At 37.2% G+C, this 15,800-nt stretch overlaps 1 protein-coding gene across 1 annotated transcript in view; it reads right to left on the bottom strand.

The window, feature by feature from the left end:
- KMT2C (lysine (K)-specific methyltransferase 2C) overlaps window positions 1-15,800 on the bottom strand; it is a 241,372-nt gene that overhangs the window by 182,663 nt on the left and 42,909 nt on the right. The window contains exons 3-5 of the mRNA XM_011984319.1: window positions 7,995-8,195; window positions 4,407-4,555; window positions 2,585-2,694 (exon numbers count right to left, since the gene is read on the bottom strand). Coding sequence (XP_011839709.1) covers window positions 2,585-2,694; window positions 4,407-4,555; window positions 7,995-8,195 — 460 coding nt within the window. The remainder of the gene's footprint in view (window positions 1-2,584; window positions 2,695-4,406; window positions 4,556-7,994; window positions 8,196-15,800) is intronic.

Below are 15,800 nucleotides of genomic sequence, written 5' to 3'. Positions count from 1 at the left end.
GAGGGCAGGGGAGGGGAGGGGAATTGAAGGACAAAACAAACAAAAAACAGTACAAATGGCAATACAAAACTGACCCTCCTGTGAGTTTTGAGTGATTGAATCTAGCGGAGAAGTAAAGGTTTGACAGAGTTACCACTAGGTCCCTTCTAATCCCCACATGGTCTACCTACTCCAAGTACTTAATCTGCATTTAACTTGCTTAGGCCCACCAAATACCAATGCCTAAACAAAGTCAGAAGGGATGCAATGTCTCCTAAGGCCTTGTAATTCCTCTGCTAGTGGTAGGATACAGTCTTCATCTCCAAATACAATTTAATTATTAATCAGGAAGAACAAAAATGGTAACTTCTGTCCAAAAGGGACAGAGTGAGGCAAGTTTTCTTTTAACTACCTTCCCAGCAAACAGAGGTAGGAAATATATGTATACATACAAACTCAGACAACTACCTACACCTACATTTCTGTACTAAGTATCAAATACTATGAGTTTATATTGATTCCTCTATTTCCAATCCACCACCAAAAAGCTCATTTAGCCTTTGTTACCTTCCCTGTAATACTTTTCACTGTCACAAAATAGCCCAAAATAAAAATTACTTTTGTGAAGTAATTCATAAAAGAGATGGTTTTCACTGAAATATCATTGTCTTAATCAAGCCTCTAAGAATGCTCAGGCTGGGGAAAATACTATTATGCATTAAACTGTTCAAAATTTGATGACATATACACTTTAATGTAAAATTTCCAAAACAAGCACTCTGACTTCACTACTCTTGAGGTGATGGTTACTCATCTACGTAAATCAGGTCATTTTGATAATCCGAGGAAAGCTAATGTTCTAATGATTGAACTATTACTTGAATGTTAAGTCCTTGTCTCAACTATACTTTTGAAAGCTTTGCCTATGTTCTATCTATTAAAGCCCATATAGTTTCTAAGGTCAAAATTTCCAGTTTTAATGTTTCACTGGAAGGGCTGTCTCACTTCTCCCAAAAAAACTGTTAAAAACCAAAAGTGCCAGGCGCAGTGGCTTATACCTGTAATCCCAGCACGTCAGGAGGCCGAGGCGGGCAGATCACCTGAGGTCAGGAGTTCAAGATCAGCCTGGCCAATGTGGTGAAACCCCATTTCTACTAAATATACAAAAATTAGCCAGGTTGGTGGCACAAGCCTATAATCCCATCCACTCAGGAGGCTGAGGCAGCAGAATCGCTTGAACCAGGGAAGCAGAGGTTGCAGTGAGCTGAGATCATGCTACTGTACTCCAGCCTGGACAACAGAACAAAACTCCTCTCAAAAAAAAAAAAAAAAAAACAAAAAAAAAAAAAAAAAAGGGAAGGCCAGGCACAGTGGCTCACATCTAAAATCCTAACACTTTAGGAGGCCAAGGAGAGAAGAGAGGATCCCTTGGGCCCAGGAGTTTGAGACCAGCCTGGGCAACATGGTGAGACCCCATCTCTACATTTTAAGAAAAAAGAAAAAGAAAAGAAATTTGTAGACAGCAAAGCAGTATTACTTCATAGAGTTTGCTGTCTTTATAAATGGGAGGTAGCTACTGAATTTGTATTTGTTTCAAAATATATATAGTTTCAAAATTACATGAAAATCACAGGAAAAGCTCTGAAAAATGGAACACTATGCACATATTTGATACAATGCAATGAAGATAAACTGAACTGCCAACCGGACTAAAAAAAATCTTTAATCACTTTTTAAAACATCAAACAAAGGTAGTCCACATTATGGACTACTGACCTTCAAATCTTTTCAAATATTTTCTCTCATTTTAAATTATTATCAAATAGTTTTGTCTTAAAAAGTAACCACATGAATTATAAGCATAGTTCAAATTTTTCATTTCTAAAATTTTCATTTCTAATTTAAATGTAAACTACTTATTTTAAAAGATTCAAGTTCACTGAATAACATACTACACTCCAATGGCTTACACAAATTAATTTTTTTTTTTTTAAGGCAGGGTCTCACTCCAGCACCCAGGCTGGAGTGCAGTGGTGCAATCATGGCTCACTGCAACCTCAATCTACTGGACTCAAGCAATCCTCCCACCTCAGCACCCCAAGTTGCTGGGACTACACATGTGCACCAGCATGCTCAGCTAATTTTTGCATGAAATAACTTTTTTTTTTTTTTTTTTTTTAAACAGCATCTCGCTCTGTCACCCAGGCTGGAGTGCAATGGTGCGATCTCGGCTACCTGCAACCTCCCCCTCCCAGGTTCAAGCAATTCTCCTGCCTCAGCATCCCAAGTAGCTGGAATTACAGGCGACTGCTACCATGCCCAGCTAATTTTTGTATTCTTGGTAGAGAAGGGGTTTTACCATGTTGGCCAGGCTCATCTTGAACTCCTGACCTCAAGTGATCCACCCGCCTCAGCCTCCCAAAGTGCTAGGATTACAGGTGTGAGCCACCGTACCCAGCCTAAAATTACTCTTAATAAAAATTAATGATTTCCTATTTTGGGAGCTTTTACACTACAGCAATCATTTAATAATTCTTTCAAGTGAACTTCTGATTAAAGTGAATGTTATAAAACTATGATTTAAATATTTGCTTTGTCTACTTACTTCTGTGCTCCCTGAGACAACAGCTTTGTCCACGTTCACTAACAATGGTTCTTCCATCTGGCATACTCCTAGTGACCACTCCACACAACGGTGATGAGCCCAACAAGTGCCTAAAATGGGAAAAACAAAAAGGAGCAAATGAGCAAACATTAAAAATATTAAAGCTAATAAAGACATAAAACTTCAAAATCAACTCTAATATGTAAATATACAATGGCATCCTATATTTGTGATACCAGTAAAGTGGCCCTCCTAAAAATGTGGACCAACCACTGAGTGCCAATATCAATATCAACCTGAGAACATCTTAGAAATACAGAATCTGTCTGGGCACAGTGGCTCGCTCCTGTAATCTCAGCACTTTGGGAGGCCAAAGCTGATGATGGATCTCTTGAGCCGGGGGAACTTGAAACCAGCCTGGCTAACATGGCAAAACCCTGTCTCTACAAATTAGCTGGGCGTGGTGACGCATGCCTGTAATCCCAGCTACTCAGGAAGCTGAGGCACGAGAATCACTTGAACCCAGGGGACAGAGGTTGCAGTGAGCTGAGATCACGCCACTGCACTCCAGCCTGTGCAACAGAGCAAGACTCCATCTCAAAATTAAAACCAAAAAAATGCAGACGTGCAGCTCACAACTGAAATCTACTGAATCAAAAACTCCTGCAGTGAGGCCCAGCAATCTGTGTTTGGTTCTTTTTTTTTTTTTTTTTGGTTTTGGTTTTGAGACAGGGTCTCACTTTGTCACCCAGGCTGAAGTTCAGTGGCATGAACACAGCTCACTGCAGCCTCAACCTCCAGGGTTCAAGCAATCCTCCTGCCTCAGCCTTGCCAAATAGCCAGGACTACAGGCACATGCCTCCAGATCCAACGAATTTTTTCATTTTTTGTAGAGAGAGGGTTTCACGATGTTGCCCAGGCTGGTATTGAACTCCTGAGTTCAAGCAATCCACCTTCCTCAGCCTGCCAAAGTGCTGGGATTACAGCTGTGAGCCACCGTTCCCTGCCAGCAATCTGTGTTTTAACAAGCCGTCTGGTTATTATGATGCTCATCTGAAGAATCACTGAATTAGTGATTATTTCTTCAACAAACAAAATTAGTTTTTAGTCATTTTATTTAAGTATTATATATGTATTTGGTATGTTTCTGGTATCTTTAAAACAAACAAAATATTATTTAGTACTCTGTTACGGTGATACACAAAGGATATGTATAGAAAATAAACTGCACATACACCTCTACTTCCCTCATCCCACAGTGAGAGCACATATCAATGATTATTAACGCTTGAGCCTTTAAATTATCCACCACATAACACTTGAACCACTATCAGTCAATCTGCAGTTCAACTATAAAATGAGATGCACTTTAAATTCCAGTAGCACCATATCATGAGTGCTGAGTTATAATACTGATATAATAAGATAATCTACCTGGCTAAGACCTATTTTCATTCATGCCCAAATAAAACACTCAGAATGCCACATTCCCCAAGTTCTCACTTTAAAATTTTCCCCTTTAAAATATTCCTTTTCCTCAATTGTCAGATCTCCACGGCACTGCTATCTACACAAGAATAAATACAAGTATTTTAAAAAGCATCCAGTCTGGTGGTGATACTGTACAGATTTTAAACAAATTAGATAAACCTTATTAGACAATTTATTTTACCTAACCAGGCATATTTAATAATTATTTCTTATAGTATGATTCTAATTATTTCTAGATGAAAGGTATTTATTATTGAGGACATTAATAATGCATTAAAATTAAAATGCTTCCAGAATTAAGAGGCAGTTATTATTGAAAACATGCCCATACCTGTAGAATCAAATAAGGCTTGGACATCAATGGCATCTGGAAGCCCAACCAGACTGAGTTCATCCCACAGTTTACCAGCCTGATCATCTGAAGCTGTCTGGGTGCTTACACTTACACAAGATACTATATTCTGCTGAGGAGATCGTTCTCTGAAAATAAAATAAAATAGCTGTGAAAGTGAAAACAAGCAGAAAATTGTTTCATTTTTAACTGTTTAAATGCAATGTACTGCCAAATCAATTTTAATTTATCAGGCATTAACTGTCATAAACCAACTTTTAGAATTCATCTGTTAGTATTATCCATGGTATAATATTAAACTGGGCTGCCATATTATATAAGTAACAACTAAGCAAAAGAGTCTCCAAACCCATAGGGAAGTATTAGATTTGTTTTTCCATTCCATAATATAATGTTTTTAAAACCGACTCTCATATCCTAGTCAGGAATTGTATTTAACACATGAATATTTCCTTTTGCTTTACTTAAATGCCTACAAAACAAACTTGATCAAATCAGGAATGTTTAGTTTGCTGTATCTTGACTGAGGAATGCCACAACAGAGGTGGCAGTTAACTATGTAAAGAAAGGATATTTTCCAGGGAAAATGAAAACCCACTACAGAGTGTGAAAACAGAGGCAGGAGGAATGGAATGTATCAGCTGTAGCTTTCTTATGATCCCGTCAACAAATCTCAACAGCTGGTCTGTGGCATGACGTTGCAAGTACTCTCAATCAAGACTGTACATCACAAATTGAAAGTAAAAAGCAAAAAAGAAAATAGCTACCAAAGGTATGTAGAATAAGGAAGATAGTATAACAGCAAAAACTATAGTCTAAAAAAAGAACATTGAATAAAGTAAACAACATATGGGAGATTTCAGGCTTTCAAGCTCTAACACTTTAGGTATTATTTAAGACCATTAAATAAATAAAAGTGGCTATTGTACTTAATATTAAATATGTGTAATCAGATGACTACCACTAAAACTTAAATCTTCTCCTAATACCATAGTATTTAACCTGATCATAATTCTGGATTAAATCACTATTGAATATAGATCATAACTCACTGCACTTCTGTATGCTGGATATTTATCATGATTCCTATTAAGAGAAAATCAGCACAATGACCAGGGTACTAAACATTTTTATACCTGGAATCATTGAAAGAAAAAAAGTATTAACATATTTCAATAAGTACATTTAAATATCAAACCATATAAAAATAACCAGTAATGTTTTTATGTTCAGCATTAGAAATGCATAGACTTTTTTAAAAAAGGTTTAGCATGCTATGCTAACTTTAAATTCTCATTTTAATAAATGCCCACAGTAAAATGAGAACAAATTCTTTCCTATAAGTATAATCTCTATTCCTACAAATATATTCTCTATTACAAATCATTGTTATTTTAGTTGGAGAAAAAAAAAAAAACAGTTCATCTATAATCACTAAGTGTTGTTTTAACATACTGTTTTGCACTAGTATTTGATGAGGGAAAGGGGTGTAAAAAAACCAAGAGAATGACTAATTTATTACGAATCAGGTCCTAACCAGCAGCTTAATCAAATTCAACCTTTAAGTTTTGAGACTGGTTTGTATGTATATACCATCTCAGTAAGATATCAGTGTCAACACTAAGGATGACAGCAGCCCAGCTTAGAAAGAGATATCGGGGCGGATCACGAGGTCAGGAGATCGAGACCATCCTGGCGAACATGGTGAAACCCCGTCTCTACTAAAAAATACAAAAAACTAGCCGGGCGAGGTGGCGGGCGCCTGTAGTCCCAGCTACTCGGGAGGCTGAGGCAGGAGAATTGCGTGAACCCGGGAGGCGGAGCTTGCAGTGAGCTGAGATCCGGCCACTGTACTCCAGCCTGGGCGACAGAGCAAGACTCCGTCTCAAAAAAAAAAAAAAGAAAGAGATATCAAGAGGAATCAGCTGAAATGCATACACCACAAAATTCTAAGTTATAAAACAGAGTTTGAAAAAAAAAAATCCTGATTTTTTTTAGATAGTGAAAATGAGAGGAAAGACATTTTCAAAATCTCCTTTGTAAAACTGTTTTTTAAATTCGCTATTTAAACTTCATTAGTAACATACATTTTGTAAATATTTGAAATCATTACCAAGCTAAATTAATTGCCTACCCTTAAATGATGCCAAAGTTTTAAGTGTACTGCATTAACTGGCATGTTATCATTACTTGTTAAGTTGGTAAGCACTAAGTATATATAAAGACTTTCATTTAACAAAGGCTATTTTTATATTATTATCTGAGCTCATGAGAATTTTTCACTAAAAATTAATTTCACTTTTAAAACAAGGAAATGAAACCTATTTCTCAAGACAGGATTTTATATGATTGCCATTATTTAAGGCAGAACATGAGGATATAAGATATAGCCTGATTCAGTCCGTTAAGTTTGCTAATACTAATAAGTTGGCTGGCCTTCTGACTGTTTTATTAAGATGCGTGTACTCTATTGATAACTAAAGATAAGGCTATAGCCTCCAAAGCATCACATACTCTCCAAATATAGTACTTCTAAGCTTCCTTAAACTGTTGCACCTTAAATTCTTTTAAAAGATCCTCCCTCTTTTTTTGTTTCATTTCCTACTTCAGGTCTTCAAGGCACTGGCAGCAGTTCAAAACAAGGAGCCAATCAAGTAAGTACAACACAACAATGATTTAGTACTTAAATTTGGATATAAGCCAGATAAGCACTTGAGTGATTACATCATCACCCTCAAGAGGCACAGTCTGTTAGCTTTGCAAGCTAAATTAATTTTTACACATTCTCATCAACTACAGAAACTTCTGCTCCCTTAACCAGCACAGCCAAGTCTCCGTATTAATATGGTCTTTAAACACAACTGTACAAAATATTTTAAAATATATTAGACAAGAGCTTCAGGTAATTACAATGTGCCCGTGAATACAGACGTACATATATAATTACAAAAAAAAAAAAAAATCCTTAAAAAAGAAAAAAGCATCTTCTGGGAAGGAAGGCAGGGGAGGGAGAGAGGGAAGGAAGAATGTATAGGACAGTGCAACATTTTCTGAAGCACACAAACATATATATAAATTAAATTAATTAAATGATTGAATGGATCAATGAATGAATGACACAAAAGACATGAGCAGTGAAAACCAATTCTGGATTTGCTATTGTATTGTTAGATTCTTACAATTAAAAGCTTCTTTAGAGAAACAAAAGAAGGACTTCATTGATCTGTTTTATTAATATCTTCTTTCCATTTATAAATTCCATGAACTCCCTCCCTCTCAGCTTGTTACGTTTTTTGAAGTTTTCTTCCAAAAGTTTAGTTTTGTGATCACACCGATTTCATATACAATTAAGATAAACTTTTTTTAAAATAGTAAGAAAAATTTGTGAAAAGGACAGTTTGTTGGATTAATTGGGTTAATGGTGAGTCAGAGTATTCCATAAATGTGGAAAACATGAGACACTGTTCAACAAGAACAACCCCATTTGAAAATTTATAAACATTATAATGGAAATAAATTATATGCAGTCTTAATCTATTCCAACAATTTAAATTCAAAACTGCTTACTTTCTCTGTCCTCTTTGTTTTCGTGGTGCTGAGTTTTGCATTTTCTCATAGGTTCCATTGCTGTTGTCATCAATGTCCTTCTTGTTAGAAGGTTGGTTTCTCCATGGCAAGACAAATCCAGGCGTTACTCTGAACTGTTTTAAGTCTCCTTGTCCTAAGGAACTTTTTTCCCCACAGTAACAAAAAGCGCAGAGCTGTTCACTAGTAAAAATGAAATGTAAGTCAGAGAAGAAGAAAAGTAGCTTTATTCAACTACTTTAAGTGACAACCATAGATACTTGTGCTTTTAAATTATGTCTAAAGTGCAAGCTAAGCTTTTCAATCTATTTTCTACAGTCTATTCAGTGATTACCCATAAGAACAATTAAGTTTAATAAATTTGGAATTCTACTTTTCCATAGCATTTTTAAAAGTGGTACACATATCAAATCCAAAAAATTCTAGTCAGTACTTAGAAAAGTTATTTTCTTTCACATTTGACTAGGAAAAAACCCAAGTAAGAAAGCTAAAGATGGGGGCCAGGCACAGTGGCTCATGCCTGTAATCCCAGCACTCTGGGAGGCCGAAGATTGAGACCAGCCTGCCCAATGTGGTGAAATCCCATCTCTACTAAAAATACAAAAATTAGCTGGGTGTGGTGGCGCACCCCTGTAATCCCAGCTACTCGGATGGCTAAAGCACCTCACTTGCATCCGGGAGGCGGAGGTTGCAGTAAGCTGAGATCGAATCACTGCACTCCAGCCTGGGTGACAGAGCAAGACTGTCTCAGGGAAAAAAAAAAAAAAAATGCAAGCTAAAAATGGGAAAGAAGGTAGAGTTTAGTAGCCACCCAACTGCATGACAGCTCTGTAAAACATATGGTGACAGTTTTATTTAACCACTTGATGGAACGTTCATTATGCATGATATATATATACCACACACATGCATACACACGGGGAGATATAAAAATATAAACTTAAATAGTTCCTGGGTTGAGTGGTAGGAGATTTTTGGGGAAGCAGAAGAGCTGAATAGGAGGGAAGAAAGGGATTAGGAGCAAAGGGGATTTTTTTAGGCCAGTGAAACCATTTTATATGACACTATAATGACAGATACTGAGCCCTAATGTAAACTATGGACTGTAGTTAAAAATAATGTATCTATATTGGTTTATCAACTGTAACACAGCACGCAATACTAATTATGAGGGAAACTGCCAGGGGTGGAGTTGGGAGAATTAGCTCAATTTTTGTGTAAACCTAAAACTGCTCTAAGTCTATTAATTTTAAAAAAGTGAAAACATTAAAAAATTAAGAGACAACAAACAATATACATAATGGAATATACACTTACTAAGAGATCTTAGAAAGAATGAAATTAAAGGACTGCTTCCTCTTGATTATATTTACACTTCACAAGATATTTACTGCTGCTATACCCAAATCCTTCTTCTGGGCATTAAAGTTACCTCTACGGTATTTACCCCATGATCTTACATATCTTGCATTACCAGGTGACAGAACTAACCAACAGCCTTTTGAGGTGATCTTTTAAAACTTAGCTTTAGTTCATATTGGACTCTCAACTAATTACTTTTATCAAAATTAGCTTTTGTTTTTCTAATAAATTACCTACTTCAAGTTCACGATAAATTATGTTGTCTGCTGGTACTGAGACATACACATATGCACAAATTAAATGTAATCTAATTTAAAAAAAAAAAAATCAAGTCAAGTTGAAAAAGAAAATTTCTTCTTGCCAAAAAGAGACCACCACCATATGCTTTGCCAGTATCTTACTATACTCTTATTTGTAATTTTCACTGACTATTAAGCTTACATTTATTTCACCATATCCCATTTCTGGTTTGTTTCTTCCCCTAGAAACACTACACATGAGAAGCAACAATCAGGTTGACATTAGCCTTATCAACATTGATTGTAACAGCCCTGATTAGAAAATGGAACAACATTTTAAAGCTATTGCAGAAAAATACCTTAGCCTTCAATTTTATATTTAAAACTATCGCTTAAATGTGAAGGTATAATAAAATTACTCTCTGGCTTAGAAGACATCAGAAATTTTGCCACACAACAGATCCAAAAATGAAAATACTTTTAGAGAAGTACTTAAATTATTAAAGAATTAGAAAAGGTTGTATGAAGTAAGGGAGGTCAAACACCTCAGAGTAATTTATTGTTGACTTTTTTTAATACAAGGTCAAAGGAAATTTCTAGCTTTTGGTCTGGCTGTAGAAAGCTCCAGACAACATTGTGCCCAACCACACAACATAACCCAACCAGAGAATCTGCAAATTCACTATTCTGAAACCCATCAGAGGGCAGAAATCACAGGGCAACCAACTCACCATCAGATGAAAGACACTTCCATAAAGAAATGAGACAAAAGTACCTCTCAGGAAGAGGCCATTGAATATCACACAAGCAGGGTAATAAGAATTCAGTAAAAGTTTTTAAGAAATTGCTAGAAGCCAAGTGTGAAACACAGTGAGACTATGTTAACACCTGTGACCAAAGACAGGGGAATTCTAACCCACACAAAGCCTCCTCTCCATGTACCTCATTAGGTACTCACACACAACCAAGAAAGAAAAACATATATACAGCAACTCAGCCAGGAACAGTGGCTCACACTGTAACCCCAGTGCTTTGGGAGGTCAAGGCAGGAGGACTGCTTGACCCCAGGATTTTGAGACCAGCCTGGGCAGCATAGTGAGACCTTGTCTGTATTTATTTAAAAAAAAAAAAAAAAAAGAGGCCGGGCAGAGTGGCTCACATCTGTAATCCCAGCACTTTGGGAGGCTTAGATGGGCAGATCACAGGTCAGGAATTCAAGACCAGCCTGGCCAACATGGTGAAATCCCATCTCTACCAAAAATATAAAAATTAGTCAGGTGTGGTGGCAGGCGCCCGTAATCCAAGCTACTCAGGAGGCTGAGGCAGGAGAATCGCTTGAACCCAGGAGGCGGAGGTTGCAATGAACTGAGAATCGTGTCACAGCACTCCAGCCTAGACGAAAGAGCAAGACTCCATCTCAAAAAAAATAAATAAATAAAGAAAACACATGTATACAGCAACTGAAAAACATTTTCTAAAATAGCATACAAAATCTTACTAGCCATTACAATAATGTAAACCAAAACCACCAATTAAAAGGCAAAAACCAACAATTAAAAGACCATTTTTGAGAACAGATTAAAATTAGATTTAAAAATTGGTTGCGGCGGCCGGGCACGGTGGCTCAAGCCTATAATCCCAGCACTTTGGGAGGCCAAGATGGGCGGATCACGAGGTCAGGAGATCGAGACCGTCCTGGCTAACACGGTAAAACCCCGTCTCTACTAAAAAATACAAAAAACTAGCCAGGCGAGGTGGCGGGCACCTGTATGTAGTTCCAGCTACTCGGGAGGCTGACACAGGAGAATAACCCGGGAGGCGGAGATCGCGCCACTGTACTCCAGCCCGGGCGACAGAGCCAGACTCCGTCTCAAAAAAAAAAAAAAAAATATTGGTTGCGGCTGGGTGCAAATACAAAAAACTTAGCCAGGCATGGTGGTGCACGCCTGCAATCCCAGCTACTCGGGAGGCTGAGGAAAGGGAATAGCCTGAACCAGGGAGGTGGAGGTTGCAGTGAGCCGAGATTACGCCACTGCCCTCCAGCCTGGGTGACAGAGCAAGACTGTGTCTCCAAAAAAAAAAAAGGTGCAAAAAATGTTGGAAGTATAAACACAAGAGACACATAAAATAAGGACAAAAATATTGAAGGGAAAGGACGTAAAAAGATACCAGGCAAACATAAACCAAAAGGAAGTTTGAGTGGCAATAATTTTATCAGACAAAATGAAAGTTAAGTCAAAAAGAAAACACAGCATTAGAGATGAAAACGATGTTATGCACTAACAAAATGATCAATAGCAGTATAATAGATATCCATCATAACTATATACTCAGACCAACAGGCCTCAGAATGAATCTCTAATCTGAAAGAGATGGTTAAGCATCTCTAATCTGAAAATCCAAAATCTGAACTGCTCCAAAATTCAAAACTTTTTAAGCACCAACATGGTATCACAAGTAGAAAATTTCACACCTAAGTACTTAATATAAACTCTGTTTCAAGCATCAAATTACTTAAATATTCTATAAAATTACCTTCAGGCTATGTGTATAAGGCATATACGAAACATAAATGAATTTCATATTCATAAATGTCTCCCATCCCCAAAATAACTTACTATGTATGTGCAAATATTCCAAAATCCAAAAAAATCCAAAATCCAAAACACATCTGGTCCCAAACATTTTGTTTTCGGTTTTTTTTTTTAGATGGAGTCTCACTCTGTCGTCCAGGCTGGAGTGCAATGGTATAGTCTAGGTTCACTGTAACCTCCACCTCCTGGATTCAAGCAATTCTCCTGCCTCAGCCTCCCAAGTAGCAGGGAATACAGGCACACACCATAACATCTAACTAATTTTTGTATTTTTAGTAGAGACGGAGTTTTGCCATGGTGGCCAGGCTGGTCTCAAACTCCTGGCCTCAGGTGATCCACCTGCCTTGGCCACCTAAAGTGCTGGAATTACAGGCATGAACCTACTGCGCCTGGCCTGTCCCAAGCATTTTGGGTAAGAGATACTCAACCTGTACTAACAAAACTCGAAGATTTAAAAAAAAAGATCAACAACAGTGGAAGATTTTAATTATTTTTCTCAGAAAATACTACATCAAACTGATAAAAATTAAGTATTGAACATCTTTACTGTTCATTATTTATTAATTACCTGAGCATAATAAATTAGTTTGAGATACTAAATTCAGTTCTATCTACAACTAAAAGTTCACATTCTTTTCGAGTATATTAAAATATTTCAAGAGTGGATTACATCGTAGGCCATAAAAGAGTACATGATACATAGCAAGTGACCAATATCATGCAGGCAATATTCTCTGACAATAATGCAGTAAAACTAAAAATGGATAATAAATGGATAACTTAAAATTTTCCAGCCAGGTGCAGTGGCTCATGACTGTAATTCTGACACTTTGGGAGGCTAAGGCAGGTGGATCACCTGAGGTCAGGAGTTTGAGACCAGCCTGACCAACATGGCGAAACACCATCTCTACTGAAAATACAAAAATTAGCTGGGTGTGGTGGTGCACGCCTGTAGTCCCAGCTACTCGGGAGGCTGAGGCAGGAGAATCGCTTGAACCTAGGAGGCAGTGGTTCCAGTGAGCCAAGATCGCACCACTGCATAGCCTGGGCAACAGAGCAAGACTCCCTTTCAAGAAAAAAAAAAATCCAAATATTTGGAAACTAGAAAAGATATTGTTTAAGAATCTTTCACTTAAAATGGAAATCCCAATATCTGAAATAAAATCATAATGAAAAACAATATAAAATTGATATAAAATATAAAATACTGAAATAAAAATTTCAATATATTACTGTAAGTCCTAGCAAGAGCAATATGATCAAGAGAAAGATATAAAGGATCCCAGCAGGAAAGGAAGAAGTGAAACTGTCTTTATTTGCTAACGGCATGATCTTACATATGCAAAACCCTAAAGACTCCACCAAAAAACTGTTAGAACTAATAAACAAATTTGATAAAGTAGCAGGATATAAAGTAAATATACAAAAATCAGTAGCATTTCTATATACTAACAGCAAACGATCCTAAAAGAAAATTAATACAATCCCATTTATAATAGCAACAAAAAAATTAAATACTTAGGTGTAATTTCAACCAGGGAGGTAAAATACCTATATACTGAAAACTATAAAACTCACAAAAGAAATTTAAGAAAACACAAAGAAATGGAAAGATATCTATGTTCATGGACTGGAAGAATTAATACTGTGAAACTAACTGTCCATACTACCCAAAGTGATCTACAGATTCAATGCAATATCTATCAAAATTCCAACGTCAATTTTCACAGAAATAAATTATCCTTAAATTCATATGGAAGCACAGAAGACATCAAACAGCCGAAACCACCTTGAGCAAAAAGAACAATGATGGATGCATCACACTGTCTGATTTCAAAACATTACAAAATGATTGTAACCAAAATAGTATGGTACTGGCATTTAAAAAAAAAAGAAAAAAAAACACACATCTGGACAGGCATGGTGGTTCACACTTGTAATCCCAGCACTTGTGTAGGCTAAGGCAGGCAGACTGCTTGAGCCCAGGAGTTTGAAACCAGCCTGGGCAACATGGTGAAATCCCATTTCTACTAAAAATACAAAAACAAGCCAGGGGTGATAGTGAACGCCTGTAGTCCCAGGTACTCAGGAGGCTCAGGTGGGTGGATGGCTTCAGCTCAGGAGGCAGAGGTTGCAGAGAGCCAAGATCACACCAGCGCACTCCGGCCTGGGCACAGACACCACCCTGGCTCAAAAAACAACAAGACACATTGACCAATGGAACAGGAATGAACTCACGCATTTACACTCGGTTGATTTATAACAAAGATGCCAAGAAAACACGATGGGTAAAGAACTGACTTCTCAATAAATAGCGCTGAGAAAACTGTATATCCATATGCACAAGAACAAAATCATACCCTTGTCTCACATAACACACAAAAATCAATTCAAAATAAAGTCTTACGTTTAAGATGTCAAACTATAAAACTACTAGAATAAAACATAGGGAGAAAGTTCCATGTGGGCAATAACTTTTTGGATATGACCCTGAAAGCATAGGCAACAAAAGCAATAATAGACAAATGGGATGGCTAAACTACAAAGCTCTTTATGGCAAATGAAAATATTAACAAAGTAAAGAGACAACCCACGGAATGGGAGACAATATTTAGTATCCAAATTATATATGGAACCCAACTAAACAGCAAGAAAACAACCTGATTAAAAAATGGGCAAAGGAGCTGAATAGACATTTCTCAAAAGAACACATATAAATGGCCAACAGGTACATGAGAAAATGCTCAGTATCACTACTCATTAGGGAAATGAAAATTAAAACAACAATGATATATCACCTACCACCTGTTCAAGTGGCTATTAATAAAAAGAGGAAAGATAAGTATTACCAAGGATACAGAAAAAATGGAAGTACTCTACATTGTTGTGGGGGTGTCAATTAGTACAGCCATTATGGAAAATGGTAAAAAGGTTTCTCAAAAAACTAAAAATAGAATTACCATATAATCTAGTAATCACACTTCTGGGTATATATCCAAAGGAACTGAAATAAATGTCAAAAGGATATCTGCATGCCCACGCATACTACAGCATTACTTATAATAGCCAGATATGGAATCAACCTAAGTATCCATCAATAGACGAATGGATAAAGAAAATATGGTATATATAAACAACGGAATACTATTCAGCCTTGAAAAGCGGGAGGATGGTGGCTCATGCTTATAATCCCAGCACTTCGGGAGGCCAAGGCTGGAGGACTGCTCATGCCCAGATATTCAAAACCAGCCTGGGCAACATAAGTAAGACTCCATCTCTACATAAAATTTAAAAAATTAGCCTGGTGTGGTGAGCGCACACCTGTAGTCCCAGAAGGCTGTGGTGGGAAGATTGCTTGAGCCCAGGAAGTTGAGATGCAGTGAGTTGTGATCACGGCACTGTACTCCAGCCTGGGTGACAGAGTGAAACCCTGTCAAAGAAAAAAAAGAGAGAGAGAGAGAGAAAGGAAGGAAAGAAGAAAAGGAAGGAAGGAAGGAAAAAAGAGAGGGAGGGAAGAGGGGGTAGAAAAAGAGGGGGAGGGGAAGGGAAGGGAGGCAGGGAGGGGAGGAGAAGGGGAGGGAAGAAAAGAGGGG

The sequence above is a fragment of the Mandrillus leucophaeus genome, unplaced genomic scaffold, assembly GCF_000951045.1.
Source record: "Mandrillus leucophaeus isolate KB7577 unplaced genomic scaffold, Mleu.le_1.0 Scaffold266, whole genome shotgun sequence".
Lineage (NCBI taxonomy): Eukaryota > Metazoa > Chordata > Mammalia > Primates > Cercopithecidae > Mandrillus > Mandrillus leucophaeus.
This window is presented reverse-complemented; position numbering and strand designations above follow the sequence as displayed.